Here is a 21,855-nt window from a genome sequence, read left to right on the forward strand (position 1 = left end):
TTAACAACAATGTGCTTATAATAAACAATGATTATAATAATGAAAGGATGATAGACTGGTCATTTGTAGATGCTATCCATTTACAAATTAATATAGCAACCAAAAAAGTTTAATTTTCTTTAGCTCGGTTGTAAATTATTTTTAGAAATGCTTAAGATTAATATTGTTTGATATTTTTATTTTTACATGTGCATGTATATACATTATCCAATTTATCAGTAAAACACTTCAGTTATATACAGAAAAAAAACATTTTCTAATAAACTTTTGCATTTAGATGCTATCATGCTTTTTGCTGTTGACAATGAGTTTAAGTATTGTGTAAAATGATGTATTAGAACACTCAGTTATATATTTATGTACAGGATTTATGTTTAAATTTATTTACTTTTTGTTAATTTAGACAATGAAAGTCTGATAAATTGCCCGGAGCAGCAGTTACCTGCCCTTGTCATAGAGGTTAATATAAGGCTATCTAAATTTAATTCATTGGTTTTCAGGCCAATTTTCTCCAAAACAGATGCAGGAGAGTGGCATTTTATTTTTCCACATTGGCAATAAAGTAAAACATTTTTTTCAAATTTTAATTTGAATTTTCTTTATAATATCAGGTAATATTTTTAATCACAGATATATACTTTCCATTTCTGGTAAAGATTTCTGTTTTATCCATTGTTAACATAAAACGTTGTAGGTAATGTCCTAATGTGTTTTACATTAAAAAGTTGCAAAATCCCATTTACAAATTAAATGGCTACCGGAAGTTGAAATTATTTGAATGGTACTTAAAAATACTAAAATATTATGACACAGAAAAAAGCATTTTCTTCTTTTGCTTTCTTTGCCAAATTTTTTTACCGTACATTATTTACAGGATTTATGTTTAAATGCCAACTTTTTATTTATATCAAAAATGAAGAACAAAATTAATGCCCATCAGCAGCAGTTACATGCCCTTGTCATAGAGGTTAATTTTATATAACTATTGTTTTATAACATTATGTTTTTATCTTCACCTATTTATGTTCATCTTATATCAATTAACTCACAAATCCAATTTAACAAAAATTGGAATAATGAAATAGTAAATTTTAACAAAAATCACTTTTCTTGTAGAACCTTGGCATGGAGCCAAACAATATGAGAGTTCTCTCCCCTGTACAGCTGATAGAGGTATATATCAGTGGGGACTTCCACCTTAATTTCTGTCTCTATTGATTGTAGACCATAAAGAAAAATTGTACAAAACATTTAGTATTCTCTTGCCATTAAATGCTTATATTGTAAATTTTATTGAATTATTTAAGTTCTTTTCCAGTTATACATCTCAGGAACAAACATTGATGCCACGGAATATGACTTCAAGAAAGCTCTGGATCTCTTACAATACATAGACAAGGTAAATGTATAAAAATGTGAGTATAATCAAAAAAAAATAATTAAATACACATGTACATAGGAATTTGAGCAATAAATAAACAACAGACAGGGGTATCTTTACTTATTAATGTTTGCTGTCTCAGAAGATTCAATTTTTTTTGTAGAAGATAGATTTTAAGAACAGATAGCTTCCTTTTCCAGTTTAATGTATTTTTTGAATACCTCTGAAAATATAAGAACAGAGATATTCAAATATGGAAAAGAATGGTACCTTTAATTTTTTATTGAAGACTATATTAAACCCCAGAGTTTTCAGCATTTATTTTCTTTCAGACTGACCCATCAATAGACTATGAAAGTCTGAGGATGCACATTTGGGCCCAGTCTATTCTTAGAGACAGGTAAGGGCTCAGGTAGAACTATAGAATCATGATACCTGTAAGGTATTTAAGTTTTTTGCTCCATTTGCCTCAATTACATGGAGAAATTGAATGGAATTTCATGTCATCTGATGTTTACAATATGACAATAAAGATTTATTTTAAAGGATAAATTTTCATTGCATAAATTATTTGTATACTTTAACAAAATATAATTAAAGAACAAAAGTTGTGTTTTACATTAAAAGCTGGCAACAAGATGATTCAGTGGATGTTATGGAGACCATCATGAATACTGTGTTCTTTAAAACAGTGGACCTGGCTTACAAAGAAGGTAGGTTATTGTGAAGATATGAAGATGTGTTGGTCTTATAATAAGGTATGTTAATACATGTAACAGTGGACCTGGCTTATAAAGAGTTTTAGGTTATTGTGAAATGTGTTGATTTTGTAATAATGTATGTTAATACAATCATGTAACAATGGACTTGGCTTAAAAGAGGGTAGGTTATTGTGAAGATGTGTTGATCTTGTAATTTTTTTGTTAATACGTGTAACAGTGAACCTGGCTTACAAAAAGGGTAGGTTATTGTGAAGATGTGTTGATCTTGTCATAAGGTATGTTAATACATGTAACAGTGGACTTGGCTCACAAAGAAGGTAGGTTATTATGAAGATGTGTTGATCTTGTTATAAGGTATGTTAATACATGTAACAGTGGACCTGGCTTACAAAGAAGGTCGGTTATTGTGAAGATGTGTTGATCTTGCAATAAGGTATGTTAATACATGTAACAGTGGACCTGGCTTACAAAGAAGGTAGGTTACAAAGATGTGTTGATCTTGTAATAAGGTATGTTAATACATGTAACAGTGAACCTGGCTTACAAAGAAGGTAGGTTATTTTTGTGAAGATGTGTTGATCTTGCAATAAGGTATGTTAATACATGTAACAGTGAACCTGGCTTACAAAGAAGGTAGGTTGTTGTGAAGATGTGTTGATCTTGTAATAAGGTATGTTAATACATGTAACAGTGGACCTGGCTTACAAAGAAGGTAGGTTATTGTGAAGATGTGTTGATCTTGTAATAAGGTATGTTAATACATGTAACAGTGGACCTGGCTTATAAAGAGGGTAGGTTATTGTGAAGATGTGTTGATTTTGTAATAAGGTATGTTAATACAATCATGTAACAATGGACTTGGCTTACAAAGAGGGTAGGTTATTGTGAAGATGTGTTGATCTTGTAATTAGGTATGTTAATACGTGTAACAGTGAACCTGGCTTACAAAGAGGGTAGGTTATTGTGAAGATGTGTTGATCTTGTAATAAGGTATGTTAATACATGTAACAGTGGACCTGGCTTACAAAGAGGGTAGGTTATTGTGAAGATGTGTTGATCTTGTAATAAGGTATGTTAATACATGTAACAGTGGACCTGGCTTACAAAGAGGGTAGGTTATTGTGAAGATGTGTTGATCTTGTCATAAGGTATGTTAATACATGTAACAGTGGACTTGGCTCACAAAGAAGGTAGGTTATTATGAAGATGTGTTGATCTTGTTATAAGGTATGTTAATACATGTAACAGTGGACCTGGCTTACAAAGAAGGTAGGTTATTGTGAAGATGTGTTGATCTTGCAATAAGGTATGTTAATACATGTAACAGTGGACCTGGCTTACAAAGAAGGTAGGTTATTATGAAGATGTGTTGATCTTGTAATAAGGTATGTTAATACATGTAACAGTGAACCTGGCTTACAAAGAAGGTAGGTTATTGTGAAGATGTGTTGATCTTGCAATAAGGTATGTTAATACATGTAACAGTGAACCTGGCTTACAAAGAAGGTAGGTTGTTGTGAAGATGTGTTGATCTTGTAATAAGGTATGTTAATACATGTAACAGTGAACCTGGCTTACAAAGAAGGTAGGTTATTGTGAAGATGTGTTGATCTTGCAATAAGGTATGTTAATACATGTAACAGTGGACCTGGCTTAAAAAGAAGGTAGGTTATTGTGAAGGTGTGTTGATCTTGTAATAAGGTATGTTAATACATGTAACAGTGGACTTGGCTTACAAAGAAGGTAGGTTATTGTGAAGATGTGTTGATCTTGCAATAAGGTATGTTAATACATGTAACAGTGAACCTGGCTTACAAAGAAGGTAGGTTGTTGTGAAGATGTGTTGATCTTGTAATAAGGTATGTTAATACATGTAACAGTGAACCTGGCTTACAAAGAAGGTAGGTTATTGTGAAGATGTGTCGATCTTGCAATAAGGTATGTTAATACATGTAACAGTGAACCTGGCTTACAAAGAAGGTAGGTTATTGTGAAGGTGTGTTGATCTTGTAATAAGGTATGTTAATACATGTAACAGTGGACTTGGCTTACAAAGAAGGTAGGTTATTGTGAAGATGTGTTGATCTTGTAATAAGGTATGTTAATACATGTAACAGTGGACCTGGCTTACAAAGAAGGTCGGTTATTGTGAAGATGTGTTTGATCTTTTAATGATTGTAGTACATGTAATTTAGTTTATCACAAGATTTTTTAATTGTGTGCAACTTAAAATTTCAATGTTTTTGTATCTGAATTTTGCGTAAAAACACAATCTCTCTGAAAAAAAGTCTTTACCCGTTGAGTTTAAAGGCAAATATCCCAGAAAACAACATTATTACATGTATGATATTGCAGAAAACAATAACTGGAACATTCTAATGGACATACAAATCAGACAATAGTTTGTCTCTGTTGAACGACTAAACTTCTAAAATATCCTGACATTAATATAACTTTCTTTTTTACAGGAATGGACGTGAAGACATTTATGCCAGAATTGAGGGCAGTGTTAAATTGTGATGAACTTGGAGAACTTAAAGATAATGCTGGATTTCAGTATTTGATACAAGCTGGATATGAGCATATTGGACAAGTGTTATGATTTATATGAACATATTGGACAAGTGTTATGATTTATGTAAAATCACACGTAAGATGAGTCTGCAATGGCTTTGTATGACTATATTGGATATGAAGTGTTATGATTTATGTTACGTGAAATAGAAGTGTACAGACAATATACTTATGTTCAAAGTACAGAGAGTTAGCTCAGCAATAATGCAATGTGCAGTAGAATTAAGGTGTCAATTAAAATTTTGTTGGAAGGTTTTATTGTAATAAAAGACATGAATTTATACTCTTTTTGTTGCTTTTGATCTTTTATAGTGTATAGATTATTTCTATACAAATGGATCATCTATACAAGTATTTTTTCCTAACATGGAGTTCAAACCATTAGCCTAATTTTATATCAGTTAAAATATATACATGTACAAGTAGAATGCTTTGAAACCTTGTTTAAATTTGATGATTATTTGTACTGTGTAAATTTTTAATTTCAAGCTTAATCTTTGAAGAAATTGTTGTTTTCTCTAAATATAGCTTGCATATAGCTGTTCTAATGTTTCTTGACAAGTTTTATTGAATGAGGTAATTGTTAATTGCATCAAGATCCGTTTTAATGGACAATTTTCAAATAAAGCATGTAGATAGACGGTGCAGATAAAAGCAGTTTCTGTCGTCACCCTCTGCAATTAGATTGCAGTCTTCTGCCTAATGCCGTGTACATGTTAATAAATGTACAGCTAATCAGCATCCAGGAAGACGGCTAATTAACACGATGGATGGAGAATATTCCAGAATCTTACTTAATGTGACAAGGATCAGCAGCTAGTTTGGTGAGGTGGACATATCCTAATATATTTGAACTCATTCAAATCAATATAATTTAAATGATAAGGTTTGGATTTTGTTGATTTACAAACGAATATAAATTCTTAATATAATACTAACAGTTAGTATAATGTTTGGATTATATATTATAAACATGTGAATGTAATATGTTATATTTTTGAATTCCTGTTCAAATTACAGCTGTTTTACCAGACTGATGTAAAGAGGATATTTAAAGAGTTTCTGTCCAAATAAATGTTGGTAATGTTATGATAAAACTACAGTGTATACATTATAAGTTATCTGAACTATGTTGTTCATGACTGGGACAGAGAAAGTTTTTTCTTGCTGACATATTCAAACTTCCAAATTGCTTATTGGAAAGGACTGCTATCATGTTTTGTTACCGATTGTTACCTGCATACATGTATTTCATGTGCCTTAAAAAACTGTTTTAAATGTTGAAGTAAAAGCTTATAGATAAATTTATACACTGAAAAAAATTCATCTGGTTAGAGCGAGTCTGCGTCAATCCCAGCCACGGACAAACAATCCACTTCCTGTATCGCTGTGTCACCAGAGGATGTCGTCAGGTACTGGCCGAATATTGCCTACGAAGGCTCCACAGAAATCAGAGCAGGGCTTAGAGGTGGCAAGTGTGTCAGCGTCGTTAATTTTGAGGTAAATATTTTGGGGAATTTAGTACATAAATATTATAATGCTTTAGATGTCAAGACATTTTATGTATAAAATGTATGTTATAAAGTTAACACATAACTTTAATTTTAGTCATGAAGAGAACAGTAAATAACTGTTGTAATTTGTAAAACATTAACTTGAATCTTTCAGCCGTTTCGATGCCTGCTGGCTACCGCCACAAGGTTCTCTTGTTCTGTCTCCTGTGCCAGGACAGGTAAGTCAAATTTAACAACTCATCCAAGTAAGCCTTTATAATTAACTCACCCTTTCTCTAGAGTCAGAGAATGAAAGTTGAATTCATATTATTGTACAAATAAGTCATGATGATCTAATGAGGTCATTGTAAGGTTAATCTTGGAACTATTGATTAATGCTAATTTAATCTAGACTAATATTTCTGATTGTTATACCCCTACTTAACAGTTCCTATATAATTCCTTACTATAAAAAGTCCAACAATTCGACTGTTAAAATTGACTGTTAAAAATGACTGTTCACTGCTGACATCATATGGCGCTAAATTGAGTTGTCTTTTCTTCATTCGACAAACCTCGCTTGATTTGGATAACCATGAGTGAAATGTACTTAGCCATTGAGTGTCGAGTAATTTAAACTTGTCGTTAAGCTATGACGTCACAGGCTATACAATGAAGCGGTTCCAGAATTTATGTACTAAGGCTACCTGTCAGTAAGAAATGGCCTATGTTTGTTTCACTGCGGCAAACGAAGAAATCTGGTCGATACTCAAAACTAGGGACAATAAGAATGCAAACAAATGTTGGAAAACGGCTGAAAATATTTGTAGTGAATATGAAGTGTATCTACTGCTTCTGCATAGTAAATTATGTGAAAAATTGGTAAGCATATTGACCTGAGGAAATTCTATTGTGCCGCTTGGAAGCAGGATGGGAGCATGTATGCAAAGAAAATCATGATTTCTATCCACTATGCTTTACAGAAATCATTTTATAAGTCCCATGGCATTGATGTAATAAATGATCCTCGATTGAAGATGGCAAATGACGATTTTTAGGTCACCTGAGTAAACTCAGGTGACCTATTGCTATCTGTTTTCGTCCGTCGTCGTCCGTTGTTCGTCGTGAGTCGTGCGTTAACATTTAAACATTTTCAGCTTCTTCTCTGAAACCGCTGAACCAATTTCAACCAATTTTGGCATAAAGCATCTATGGGTGAAGGGGGGTGGGGCAAAAACCACTAAAATTAGTGCAATCTTTAAAAATCTTCTTCTTTACTCCCGGACATCAAGCAGTCAAACTGTTGGTATCATTGTAATCAGCATTGAGTCCTCTTCCAAAATTGTGAAATTCATGGCCCCTGGGTCAGGGGTTCTGGTGTGTGGGCCAAACTTAATTGATGAATTCGTGATTATGCATTAATTCTTTGAAATATTCTTCTCTGCTTCTGTGTATTGAATAAACTAATTAAGTACATAGTTATGATGAGCAAGGGTGCCTCTGCCAAAATTGTGAATTTTTAGGCCCCAGGGTCATGGGTAATTGTGTTAGGGCGGGGCTCTATTGATTATATAGTGAAAATGCATTAAATCTTTGAAAATCTTCCTCTCTGCTCCTAGGTATAAAATAAACTGATTAAGTACATAGTTATGATGAGCAAAGGTGCCTCTACCAAAATTGTGAATTTTTTGGCCCCAGGGTCAGGGGTTATGGTTTTAGGGCGGGGCTCTATTGATTACATGTATATAGTGAAATTGCATTAAATCTTTGAAAATCTTCTTCTCTGCTTCTGTGTATTGAATAAACTAAATAAGGACATAATTATGATGAGCAAGAGACTCTTTACATAAAATGTGAATTTTATTGCCCCAGGGTCAGGGGATATGGTGTTAGGGCGGGGCTCTATTGATTATATATTGAAAATGCATTACATCTATGAAAATCTTTTTCTCTACTTCTGGGTAATAAGCAGACGAACTATTTACATATTTATGATGGGCTCTTCTTCCAGAATTATGAATTTCAAGGCCCCTGGGTCTGGGATAACAAACTTTGGGGGGGGCTCTACTTATATACTAAAAATGAATTGTTTGAAATCTGCTCCTTGGTATTAAACAAACATTTTTAATAAGCGAGTGTGCCTTTCCAAAAATTGTGCAATATGTAGACCTAGGGTCAGGGGTTCATGTGTGGTAGGAGCACTACTGATTATTGCTGAATATTACTGATTAGTTGACATACATTTTTGTTCCTCCACCCTGCTTATGGGTATTAAGTAAACAAACCAAACAGTTGCTAAGTGTATAGTTATGATTAGCATTGGTGCCTATTTCAAAATCATGAATGCAATAGCATCTAGCTTAAAACATGAACCAAATTCAATCATTTGAAAGTTGTTGCATGAGTCTCAGGTGACCTATAAGGCCCGTGTGCCTCTTGTTGTTAAATGCACATAAACATGATAAAGTCTCTCTCTCCCAAAACAATTTGACTTTTGTTAAATATATGAATTTGATTTGGTAGGAGTATAACAAAACAGTTGTTAACAGGCGTCGACCTGTCTACGGCCTTGGGCAACAGCTTGCACTTCGGTCCAACAGATCGACGGTTTCCCTCTACCCAAGTCAACGACTGTATAATGTTCTGATATGCTGTAGATGCTTATTTGGCCTCAGGTTGTATGGAACAAAATCTTTGGATAATAGATATTCATGATAATAAATCTGTTTTGTAGAACACACTGACCTGCCACGCTCTGAAGGGATCACAAGGAGTGTTTTCAGGAATCGGTCAACGAATGTCCTCCTTTATATTCAGGGCCTCCACCTTACAACCCTCAGGAGCAGTAAGTCTATTCTGATTAAATATATAGAATTTGATTTGTCTCTTCAGAGTAGAAAATAAGGCTGATTTAACCTACCATGTGAACAGGGAATTCCATTGAGATGATTTGATTACTTCCAAAATTCATGCTATAAGTTTGAGTGAACAATTTAATCGAAATTAAAGCAATTTAATAATAAATATGTTTTGATTGTATTATACTATCATTGAAAATTTAAGCTACCTATTTTTATTGACAGGCTGTCCTTTATTTGTAGCCACTACAGGCTTTGTATACTAACTTTGTATACACATAGCCACTTCGAGGTATCAAGGGTGAATTTCAATAGAATATGCACAGTGGGACTGCAATTTTACTTTGAGAGATCAAGGGTTTCGAAAGATCAAGAGTTCCAGAAATCAAGAGTAAATTTGCTTAGTTAAATGGGGAAAAAATTCAGGACCGGAGACTCACTTTTCGAGCGATCAAGAACTTCGAGAGATCAGAGTTCAAGCCATCAAGAGTTACCTGTATTAATACATAGTCTTTATTCATTCAATGCAACAAATGAAAATAAATTATATGTTACATAAATTTAATGATGTATAGGTAAATAATAATATGGACTATGAAATTTCTTCCTCAGACTTGCCTAAAATTTACTCCTCAAGTCCTGGACTTGAACATGACAAAAAAAATTTTGAACCCCTGGGCGGTTGTATGTCTTACTGCGTGACAGTCGCTAGTCACATAGTCCCGAATTTCCTCGATCACATGGGCAACTTCGCTTACCAATACAGCGCGAGACTGAATATGCCAAAGCGCGGGTATGTTTCTAGGTGCAGCTTACTAATGTTTAAATGAAATGCTGGTTTTTGTAGAAACTATATAACAAGATACTCTGCACTCATAGTTGTATACATTTTTGTAAAAACAATAACCTGGTTCCCCGAACCAGTTTACGAATACATTTGGCGCGACTAATAAAATAGTAGTACATTGTACAGTTTCACTTTCATTTGCAAATGTGTTTTGTTTGGGGTGTTTTTTTTTTGCGATTAGGTTTGATGGACTTTTATTTTTTAATTAATATTTTACTCTGGATGGAAATTGGGAAATTTACACCTTTCTTTTGGGAAAAAAAGTACCTTTTTGCATCAAGAACAGGGCCGTTGAACGTTATCATTTTTCTTGTAGAACACGTTGACCTGCCACGCTCTGAAGGGATCACAAGGAATGTTTTCAGGAATCGGGAGATGAATGTCGTCCTTAAGGGACAATATCCCTCTGCTCCACATTTCACGACTTTTTTTTTAAATTCCAAACTTTGATTTTCAGCAACAACTAAAGCCTTAAATTCAAATGGAAATTAGTTTGAAGTATGAAGCGTTGCTTACTTTTTCAGAAATAAATGATATGTCAAATCATAATTTGAAGAAAATTTCATATGGTCATTAGAAAGATCAATTATTTTTTAATCTCACAATTAAATTAGAAATATGAGGTATATATAAAAATAATATTTACTCTCATACCTATCTAATTCCCTTTAGAAAACATACTGGAGCGATGCTTTTTAAATCAGAATATCAAATTGTTTTCTGTGCATGCAAAATAAAATGCATCCATAAGCAAGAGTTATCTTTCCATTATCGCCCTTGAAATTCTTTTTTAATGAAATAAAATATTAATTAAATGTTTATAAACAATTCTGCGGCTTTTATTTCTGTACAATTAAAAGACTTTCACGTTTAGAAATAGATTTTTTATCAATTTACACAGTTTAAAAGAACTGAGTTTAAATGTTTTAGGTAAAACTATTCAAAATAATTTTTGCATATACTAGCAATAGAACTAGAAATCAACCTCTGAACAAAGAGATTGGTTTGCTTGAGTTAACAATAAAATGGTCCATATGATAGAGATTTGTAAACTCTGGCATGACAAATTACTGAATTTCATGACAAAATGTCTGCAGAAAGTTATATTTCTTAGCTGTTGAGTTATCTCTCTTATCAGAGTATCAATGAACCTTAATATTTGGGGCCTCCACCTTACAACCGTCAGGGGCAGTAAGTCTCTTTTCTGATGAAACATTCTATGACATGCTATTAGTTTGAGGGAAGAATATAAGTGACATCAAAGGCATTTTAATAATAAATATATTTTGATTGAATTACTGTTAATGAAAATTAAAGTTGCGTAATTTTTTATGACAACCAATCAATTTATTTGTAGCCACTACAGGCCATTGTGTGTGGGAGATGTGAAGATGAGGATGAGCGGCCATTTTATGTTTTATCCGGGACACAATTCCAGAAATGGGTCATCTCTCAGCCCTTAGTAGAAAAGGTTCCTTTTTTAGAATGTTTGCACTTTAAATATTAATGAGGAATATTAGAAGCACTTAAAAATTCCACGTTTTAAACAGTATGGAGGTTTTACGTGTACTGTAATATACGGTTATAGAAAGCATTTATAATATGAATTCAAGTGTACATGAAGTCAAGTTTAATCAAACTGTTTCATAAATTTAACAGATACAATTTACATTTATAATATATCAGAATAGTTTTCCTGGTTTTTAACTGTAAGCATGTTTTAGTGTACAAAAACATGATGGAATTAAGTGTTTAAAAAGTTTTCAATATTGTAAATAAACTGCTACATGTGTGGCGGTCAGCCGGGTTCGATCGCCTTGGCCAGATAGCTCAGTTGGTAGAGCACCTGACCGGAGTTTCAGGGGGCCCGGGTTTGAATCCCAGTCTTGTCCGCTGCATTTTCTCCTACTCGTTACACATGCATTTGAGAGATGTCAGAGATCCAGTACATAACTTTAATAGACTTAAATTCCATAAGATACTTCAGTCCCTGTATTTTATTAACAATTCACAAAAATAATAAATGGATATATAAAATTAGGTGAACAGTTTACATGTATATTGATGTTACATGTATATAATATTTTTCAAATTTTTTTATCTAGCTGTTCTATCAGATTGATGTTGAGAGGATGTTTAGAGAGTTTCTGTCCAAAAAAGTTTGGGTAAGTCCTAATAAACTCTTGAAATATATTACAAGTTATCTGAACTACATTATTGCTTTCTTGTTGCACCCCTAGTCATTATAAATGCACATTGACCTACATTGAGTCCATATTTGTATATTAATCATGAAATCATTAAAACTAGGTTTTGAAAAACAGGGATATAGCAAATTAACTGATACAGCGAGTTTATAAAGGAATCACTGTCTAGTTTTGAGGGTATGCCAGGGCATCAACAATAGTGGGAAACATTATCCCATGTTCCCACTATTGTTGATGTCCCTGGCATACTCTCAAAACTAAACAGTGATTCCTTATATTTCCATTTCATTGTGAAATAAAATTGTAGATTTAAACTTTAAAATTTAGATATTAAATCACATGAGGACTTCCATGCCAATTTCAATAGTCCTCGCCCACTGACGTCAAACACAAAGGCAGCCGCACGAGCTTTACATGCATATATGGCCTCATTAGCGTCAGTCACAGAGACAGATGCGCACGAGATTTGCATGCGTATTAGGCCTCCTTACCTCCTGACCTATCGACCTGCGTAGTTTACATTCCGGCAGAATTATCAAGAAATAAACTCGGACAACTTTCAAAGAGATATCACAGAGAAAAAAAATTAGAAATGTAAATATTATTAGATCCGCAGCTATTTTAATTTAACAAATTTCTTATATGGATATAATGTATTACAGATATACCAAAGTGATTTCATACATGTAGGTCCCATTGACTTCATAATTACCATGTTTGACCATACAGAAATTGCTCAAAGTGGTTTAACAAAAATGATATAAACCAGACATTCAGTGTTCCAAGTTGTATCTAAAATGGTTGCATTTGGATCCAAAATTAAGCAATGTTATGCTAGCATGCTATATGATAGTCTACAGGATGGGTTGTGTTCACCCATAGTGATGGTTCTAAGAACTAATATGGTTTCTTCAGCCATTGTTTGGTCATAGTAATAAAGGACATCATATACATGTACATAAATGAATGTCGTTCCTTACATTTGATCAATTCACACTATGTAATGTTACTTCATGCATCAATCCTATCATATAACAACTTAACCATGTTAACTACAAATACTTTCTGTTGATAAGATTCTGATCATTTTTTTTAAATTATTTTATAGGAAGTTTTCAAATACAACTAATTAAAAAGAATTGATATACTGCATAGTGGTTTTAAGTTGTATTGTATTGTGTCATATAGGTTTTATTTGAGCAATACACAGCCCTAAAATCAACACATGTATTTGATTTTCTTCACTTGTCTGTTCTTCCACTGAGCAACAAACAGATTGTCATTTGTATCTGTACACAGTCCCCAGGGATAACTCAGTCCACAGTCTATGTAACGGAGGAACTGTCCATCCTGGTCTATGATGTGGACACAGTCATTGTAATAATCAGCTGTAAGGATGTGACTCTGACTGTCTGTGGTGATTCCTCGTGGACTGAATGGTTTGTTCTTTGGAGCAGGAGTATGTCCAGTGTACTTGAATCTCAGTTTCCCGGCCTGATTGACCACCACTACTGCTTTAGCTTCCCAGTCAGACACACAGATATCCAGGTTCCTGTTCACAGTAATATATCCACTAGATGAATAGAGAGGTTTACCTTTATCATCAAACTGAATGGTTTGTTTCTCTGTGAAGCCAGAGTAATGGACAACTTTTGTTTGTTTCCGATCATCACTGTCCATAATAACCAGGAGGTCACCAGAGGAGGTACTACAGACACCGTGAGGTATCCAGTTCTGTAGTCTGATCACCTCCTCTATCATCTCATTCTTCACAATGTTCACAGTTCTATCATTGTAATCACTATAAACTAGATCTCCACTTTTTGTCACTGCTATGTCTCCTATTCCTCTAGATCTCAATGACTTGATTGTGATTGACTTGAGTAGTGATCCCTGATTAATGCTGTAGAGTTTCATGGTTTTGTTATCTCCACTTGTCCAGATTTCTTCATCACTCAGACAGGCAACATTGTAGAGTCCATTAAATATACCTGTATATCCAGTGTTTATGGTTGTGACAGTCTCTGGTTCATCAAGCAGCTGTTTGACTGGAGGAGAGGATCCAGCTTCTGGTGATTTCTGTGTTGTCTTCATGCTGTAGCCATGTTTATCTGAAGTTAAAGAACTTGATGATAAAGTTCCAAACATTTTACCGAGTTTTTCTTCTTGAATTTTTTCTGGAATGAATTTTGATAAAGTTGGTACTGGTTTTTGTGGAAGGCTTCTGTATATATTTACATTTGAAGTGACTTTAAACAGTTTTGACAAGTCATTGCTATCTATGACAGTTTCCACTGAATTGATTTCATCCTTGATGTCAGACATTGTCTTGTTTATTTCATCCAGATGTTTCTGTAGAGTTTGTAACTGTGTGTTTTTCATCTCATCAACTTCAGCTTTAAGTTTCTTGACAAGTTTGTCAATTTCTCTGTGCCAGTCCTCTCCATGTTTTGTTATGGCTGTTGAGAGATCTTCATATTTCTTTTCTAATTGACTCATTGTGTTTTGTACATCAGAGGCAATGTCCTGGTAGGTTGGGTAAATTGTTTCATTTAATTCGGTTAGATCCTTGATGATTTTGTCTTTTTTATTGTCCACAACTTTTAAGATTTCTGATAACTTGTGACCCAGGTGTTGATCAGATGCTAGACACTTTGTACAGACAGGAATGTCACATTTATCACAGTACATTTTACATCGCTCTTTGAGATGAGTTGTACATTCAGGGTAGAGAGGAGTAGATTTCCTAGACTGAAATGTGACAACTACGTGTTTTATGGTTTGATCAGATATCATGTGTTCTCCCACACAGGCCTTACACAGGTTGACAAGACATGTATCACAGTGCATCTGTACCACAGCGGTCTCACACAGGTCACATCGCATCACGTCCTGGGCACTGGTACGGGGGTCCATGGTTTACTTCTGACTCTGAAGTATAGAATAATTAGGCTTTAGAATAAAGCTCAGCAGGAAAAGCATAACATTTTTTAAATTGATTTTTAGGGTTATTTGTTTTGCAATTACAGAGTTTTAATGTTATTTTATTTTTATTTTAAATTTGTGACCAACAGTAAAATATAGAATTCTGTTCACTTGGTTCATGCCCCAGGCTGGGGTTTGGTCTGATGCATGTGTTGCAAATACATAGCATCTTTGGAATTTTCTTTTGTCAAGGACTATTATCAAGCAAACTGTTTGCTTCATAATTATTTTGATTAACACTTCTCCCTGTACTTAATTATGAATTATGGGGAGATGGAGCTGAGTTGTCCACATTAAGAAACTTCATAAAACTCAGAGAAGAATTATGAATTCTTTATTCATTGACCTTTAAAATCCTTGGTAGTTTTTTTCCATTATTTTTATAAAAAAATATATAGCTAAATATCAATTGCTATGATAATCTTCATGTATTTATTGTTAACTATATACTATTAGGTAAATTTTTCAACAAAATATCAAAAAGTTAAATAAATAATTATTATATAAACATAACCTGACTCCTACGACAGTAATGGCTGCCGATAAAGTGGGTGTTGTTATGTCACATGACAAGTTTACCTGTATTATCTACCTGTCAGGTATTTATACTTCCTGGTCTATATATAGCAGGGATTTAAATCTCAACACAGTGTTTTGCTTTGTTTACTATGACAAGCTTTACTCCTTTCAATATTTGATTTTTAAAAGATTGATAATAAAATACCGGTAATGAAATTCTCTCAGCATGTCATGATATCAGAAATTTAAGGAAAACTGATCACTGATACAGCCCCCCCTTTTTTTATCCAGCAGCACAAAAAGTGTTCATCAAACAACAATGGATGAAAGTTGGATGCCATTATCTCAAAAGAAATAGTTTAATTTATAACTTGGAGTACTAATTTGAATTAAATTACCTGGGTTACATGTACTCATATCAAACAATCTTAAACATTACATTTTTTATTTACAGGATTTAAGATTGATTGTGAAAATTTTCTGTATGAATTATGGAAATAATGAACATTACTCAATCTCAAAGTCCATATGAACAATACAAATCAGGGTTAACACAGACCTCCAAAAACATCAGAGGCGGGATCAGGTGCCATGGAGAAGTGAGCATCCCCTGCTGACAGGTCACATCCGCAGTGTGCTCCTTGTCATGAAAATTCAATGTGAAAATATTGACCTAGGGCTTGCAATATTTGATATATCAGAAAAAAAGTTTTTTTCTAATTGATATTAAGCACATATATCAATATATGCTTATGTAAATTTATATATAAAACACATATGGTTGAATATTGTGTTATTTATCTTAAAGTTAAAGTCATGATTTGTTTATTTTAGCTTTCTTGGATACAGATGTAAACGGAACTCCCAGTGAGTTAGAGAGCTTGATGATTTTGCAATATAAGGACACATACTCGGTAAAACATTTCTTGTTCTATTTAGCAACAGAACCCTAATTTACATGTTGTTTAAAAAAAGCTATGTTGATAAAGACATTTCGTAGGAATGTACCTAAACTTTTTATGCCCCGCCATGAATATGGCCGGGGCATATAGTGTTTGTCATGTCACGTTTGATCCTTCTGTATTCCGTCCTTCCATCACACTTTGCGTTTAGCTCTGTTCAAAGCTAAGTTTCAAAGAAACTATCCAAGATATTTTCATCAAACTTCATATGCTGATAGATATTGATGAGAGCTATGGTTCATCTAGGGATGAACACTACCAGACTTGCTTCGGATGCTGGATCTGACTGACATTTTCAAGAAGTGACCAGGTAAAAGTTTTAGGAACAGAAATATTCCAGGAACTATAATGTTAAACTTGGACCAAACTTGCATTTGATGCATCTAGGGATGACATGAGTACCAGACCTTCAGATGCTGGATCTGACCTACATTTTCCAGATGAGTGACCAGGTTACAGTTTTTAGAGCAGGTCCATTCCTAAGGAACTATAAGCCCTACTTGAACCAAACTTGCATGGATGATGCATCTAGGGATGGACACTACCAGACTTGCTTCAGATGCTGGATCTGACCTATATTTTCATTCCCAAGTAACTATAAGCCCTACCTGAACCAAACTTACATGGATGATGCATCTGGGATGGACACTACCAGACTTGCTTCGGATGCTGGATCTGACCTATATTTTCATTTCCAAGTAACTATAAGCCCTACCTGAACCAAACTTGCATGGATGATGCATCTAGGGATGGACACTACCAGAAAAGGATGTGGATTTGACCTATATTTTCCAAACAAGCAATTCAGCTGCATCACTATTCTGGATATTCTGATCAAATTTTAAACACATACAAATTTTCATGTTGCTTTACTGATATATCCTCGGCGGGGCATTCATGTCCTATGGACATATTTCTAGTTGTGATCTACTAATTAAAATTGTAGATTTACAAACTTAAGTTTTGAGGTGTTACAAGAAAAAAAAAATATGAATTTCTGAACTTCTATTTGTTTAATTTGTGCAGTACAACTTTTTAAAACAAATGAAATTATATACACATTTCTGGAAAAGAAATGCATCTATTGCAGTGCTAGATAAATCAGAAAAAGTAAAGTTCTCTTTTGTTTCTTATGTTTGTACAGGATGATTTTGAGTACAGCCTTCAGAAGTATAAACTGTTATTAGCTGATCCTACGACCACTACTGCATACATCTATAACAGGGACCAGATTCTGTTTGTACCAGGTAAGTTAATCCTATAACAGGGACCAGATTCTGTTTGTACCAGGTAAGTTAATCCTATAACTGAGTCCAGATTCTGTTTGTACCAGGTAAGTTAATCAATAAAGAAAAATTCATAATTGTTTGTGTTTAATCCTTAACAAGGACATTTTTACCAGGAAGTTAATCCATAACAAGGACCAGATTCTGTTAAAACCAGGTAAGTTAATCCTATAACTGAGTCCAGATTCTGTTTGTACCAGGTAAGTTAATCCTATAACAGGGACAAGATTCTGTTTGTACCAGGTAAGTTAATCCTATAACAAGGACCAGATTCTGTTTGTACCAGGTAAGTTAATCCTATAACAGGGACCGGATTCTGTTTGTACCAGGTAAGTTAATCCTATAACAGGGACCAGATTCTGTTTGTGCCAGGTAAGTTAATCCTATAACAGGGACTAGATTCTGTTTGTACCAGGTAAAGTTATCACTCCACAATACAGACATGTGGACTTCATTATTCAGTGTATTGATTGATGTATAAAATGTCAGGAGTATGTCAAGGTTTGTTTCAACCTTGATATCTAGTAAGTTTAATGAAAATATGTCTTGAATTTTTACTGACAGGTTGCATTGTTTCAAGTTAAACTTCAATCACGCTTAATTTAAAAAAAATTATATTTTACCAAAAGTCATATATTTTTCTTAGCTGTTACATGATACTTACATCCTTATAACAAATCCTGTCTCTTAACAAATAGACATGTTAAGATAGAAGAGACTATATTTGATATTTCAGGTCCGTCCAATGAGGTAGTAAATCTACAGCAGCCTGGGGGTCACATCCTGGGGGCAGGTAAGGCTGAGTTATCAGTTCATCTGAGACAAAAAAACCTCATTAATGTTTCTCCAAAATCTTTAGGCCTAGCTCTATAAAAGTTGCCTCAAAGAATATTTTTTATTGATATTGACTTTTTTCTTCAAAGTTACAAGTTTTTATTTTAAAAAAAATGTAAAGTTGATGTACATGTAGATGTAGTGGTACTGTAAACTAAAAAAAATGTATGAACTAAAATATATTATGTAATTTTTTTTTCGTAGGATCTTGTGATGGGGTTGGAGTTTTCTTCTCTGGCAGTGTGGGACTTTTTTCCATCAGTGCTCCACAGAAACAGGAAGTCAGGTCAGGGGTTAAGTTGAAAGTATTTAGTACAGGTGCACCTATAAGTCACTAGGGGTTTCAGTTCAATGCATTTACATATGTCACATGGACTTGTAATTTGCCAGGATCTAATCTAGTCCCCTCATAAACAGATTTTATCTTGGGAAAGATGGATTACAAGAGGATGATATTAAAATAAAAATATATTCCGTTTGAAAAGTCTGATTTTTAAGATCTTTTAAATAGCTATAAATCGAAAGGGGGGGTTAAAATTAATTTTTAGACACTCATGAATTACTGAAAATAAATGTCCAAACCTTGTTCTTTATATTAATAAGAAAATTTCTCTGCATTATTTAGTATTATGGAGGAGCCTTCACAAGATCTCACCACAATGGACATGGTAATTATTTTCACTTTTATAAACAACAAAACAATTAATTTCCTGAGTTCTTTATCATATCAGAAATAATAATCCCAATGCATATCTTTTATTCCACATAAATTGCAATTTTTACTTAAAATTCTGCATTTTTACAAAAATTTCAACTTTAATTATATATAATGTGAAGTGTTTTGCTGCGGCCCAGCTAATTGTCTGTGTCTTTGTAGTCTGTATTGACGGCCAGCCATGCTAAAATGCAGGAATTGTCTATGAGTGAAGACAGAACGGCCCGACTCAAGTCCGCGTTTATTGCCACCATGAGGGGAAACATTGTAAGTGGATATGTTGTTATATAACATTAAATTGTTGTTTTATGTCAATGAGCAAAGATGATAATAAGTATCAGCAAAGCATATTATTATTTATACATGGACCTTTATTTGTACACTGTGATGGTTTTAGTAATAGTTTTGATTGGAGCATTAAAAGGTATAATGATCAGTGTACCAAGCCTCTAGCATCTCTTCAGGGTAAACCCATGATGCTTTAGATTTTTATTCTCCAGACTTTGTTCACGCATTCTCAATTTATAGTCTCAATTCGCTTTAAATAATGTACCGCGTTTTAAGTAATATAATATTTCAAATAAATTTTATTTTCTGCCATCTTTGAACCTTTGTTTTGTTGATTAAAATACAACAATTGTTTGTTGTCCACTTGAATGATTGTCATAGGAGAAAATCACATTTTATAACAGAAATTGATATTTACGTTACTGTCGCCGATCATCGTGTAGTTTTTATTTTAAACCAAAAAGAATTTTTAAATCATTAACATATCTTTTTCTGAGTAAGATTGTCCTACATTTTTATATTTTCTGAATATCAACCCTTCACACATATGCATGTCACAGATTTTTAAAAATGTTAAAGCGGCACAGTGAGTCAAAATCATATCTTAATTTTAAGATATTGTAGCATGCCACAGAGAAAGACTTCACGAAAATTATCAGTATATAGCGAAGATAAGACAATTAAACTGCAAGAATTGACTGCACAATATAAGTGCCGGAAAAACAAAGGTTGTATCTAACCGTTTCGTTGTTTCGTATATGTTAAGGTCACGCTACTCTTATTTTTAGCTCAAACTTGTAAACAAAATACAACTGGAGCATGCAAAGGTGAGAAATATGTTCTAACAACTTTTTAAAAAGATTACATCAAATTTTTGGTCTACTTATTTTTCGTTGATACCTGAGACCATGGTAACTATTGGAAACTTATTCAATAACTTTTCTGCGCACGCGTAAAATAAGGAAGAATACCAGGGTATTTAACTTCCGACTGCAATATTTTCGTTCTGGGGCAGACAGAAATTATTTTTACTTTTATTTTTCCCCATAAAAATTTAATTTTTAGGTTCTGAAACCTGTAATTTTCTGAAACCTAATACTTTAAGGAATTGAACAAAATTTACAGAGGTCATGCGAAAATTCTACATTTGCCAACTTTTCCCTTTGTGCGTCACTGTGCCACTTTAATATATTTATCAAATTTTGATGTCACCGCAGAATTATTAAAATTTGGAAATTCACTGGAAGGAATGATGAACTAACTCAATAGGATAAGTTGTAACTTTTTAACATCATGAGCACCCTTTCTATTGCATGGAAAGGTAAAAAAGACACTGTTTATGTGTGTTTATGAACAATAGCCCCCATAGCATAAGTCCAATGGTTAAAAAATTCAACGATATTTACGTGTTAGTATTTATTCACAATTTAAGTAAGAGAACTACACTGTCCCCTATGGGCCAAACTGCCTTACACTCAAGCACTAGAATATGCCTTTAATTAACAGTGGAATAATTGAACAATGGCATTAAAAGTTACGATAAATCTCAGAAAGATATTTAGGTTACCGATATTTACGTTACCATGTTTTAAAGTAAATAAGTATTAATTTCTAAAGCTGTTTGAATAGATTTGCGAGTGAATCTTTATGATGTAAATACTAAGAACATGAAGAAATATAAACTGTTTCTTAAAATTTCATTTTTTCTGTAACAAGAGTGCAGAAATGCGAATGGAAGTGCACATGCAAAGGTGAACATTTTTACTCAATATATTGTGCATCCGTGTGATTTGAAAATTGAATTGACATGATATTATTCACAAGTAGAATCGTGGTTTAATGATTGAATCTTTCCATTTTGAGTAATTGGTTAATATTGCATAGTTTCAAGTGTAATGCACGTTATCATTCGGAACGTAAATCTGAAACAAAACTTTCTTCGAGTCTGTATTTTGCTGTTTGTTTGAACTGATAATGATCAACTTTAAAAAAATGGTTATATACACTAGAATTGTATACCAAGCTAAATATTTTGAAGAAAAATATATCATTTCTGTAGGAAATATAATTCCAGAAAATAGGCACTGCGTTGCATGCAGGGGGGGGGGGGGGGTGTTCTACATCGGGTTAAAAAAGAAAAACGGCTGTTGGTGTTGTGTGTCAAGATACTGGTTGAAATTAAAT

At 33.4% G+C, this 21,855-nt stretch overlaps 1 protein-coding gene, 1 long non-coding RNA gene and 1 pseudogene across 3 annotated transcripts; 2 read left to right on the forward strand and 1 right to left on the reverse strand.

The window, feature by feature from the left end:
- Window positions 1–21,855, forward strand: part of LOC134260238 (nuclear pore complex protein Nup133-like) — a 115,551-nt pseudogene that overhangs the window by 76,800 nt on the left and 16,896 nt on the right.
- On the reverse strand, window positions 13,087–15,604 carry LOC134260241 (E3 ubiquitin-protein ligase TRIM71-like). Its single transcript, XM_062742815.1, has 2 exons — window positions 15,582–15,604; window positions 13,087–15,013 (listed from the first exon to the last, which is right to left on the reverse strand). Exon 2 carries the CDS (start codon window positions 14,996–14,998, stop codon window positions 13,301–13,303), a length of 1,698 nt encoding a protein of 565 aa, XP_062598799.1. The 5' UTR covers window positions 14,999–15,013; window positions 15,582–15,604; the 3' UTR covers window positions 13,087–13,300.
- Window positions 18,098–18,951, forward strand: LOC134260247 (uncharacterized). Of its 2 annotated transcripts, none has more exons than XR_009990503.1 (3): window positions 18,098–18,120; window positions 18,571–18,627; window positions 18,873–18,945. It is a non-coding gene; the product is annotated as an uncharacterized LOC134260247 (long non-coding RNA). The 2 variants fall into 2 exon arrangements; XR_009990504.1 differs by lacking the exon at window positions 18,098–18,120 and adding an exon at window positions 18,232–18,249 and having other exon boundaries at window positions 18,873–18,951.

Source organism: Saccostrea cucullata, unplaced genomic scaffold (genome assembly GCF_032062105.1).
Source record: "Saccostrea cucullata isolate Sc308-1 unplaced genomic scaffold, CSIRO_AGI_Scuc_v1 ctg1376, whole genome shotgun sequence".
Classification (NCBI taxonomy): domain Eukaryota; kingdom Metazoa; phylum Mollusca; class Bivalvia; order Ostreida; family Ostreidae; genus Saccostrea; species Saccostrea cuccullata.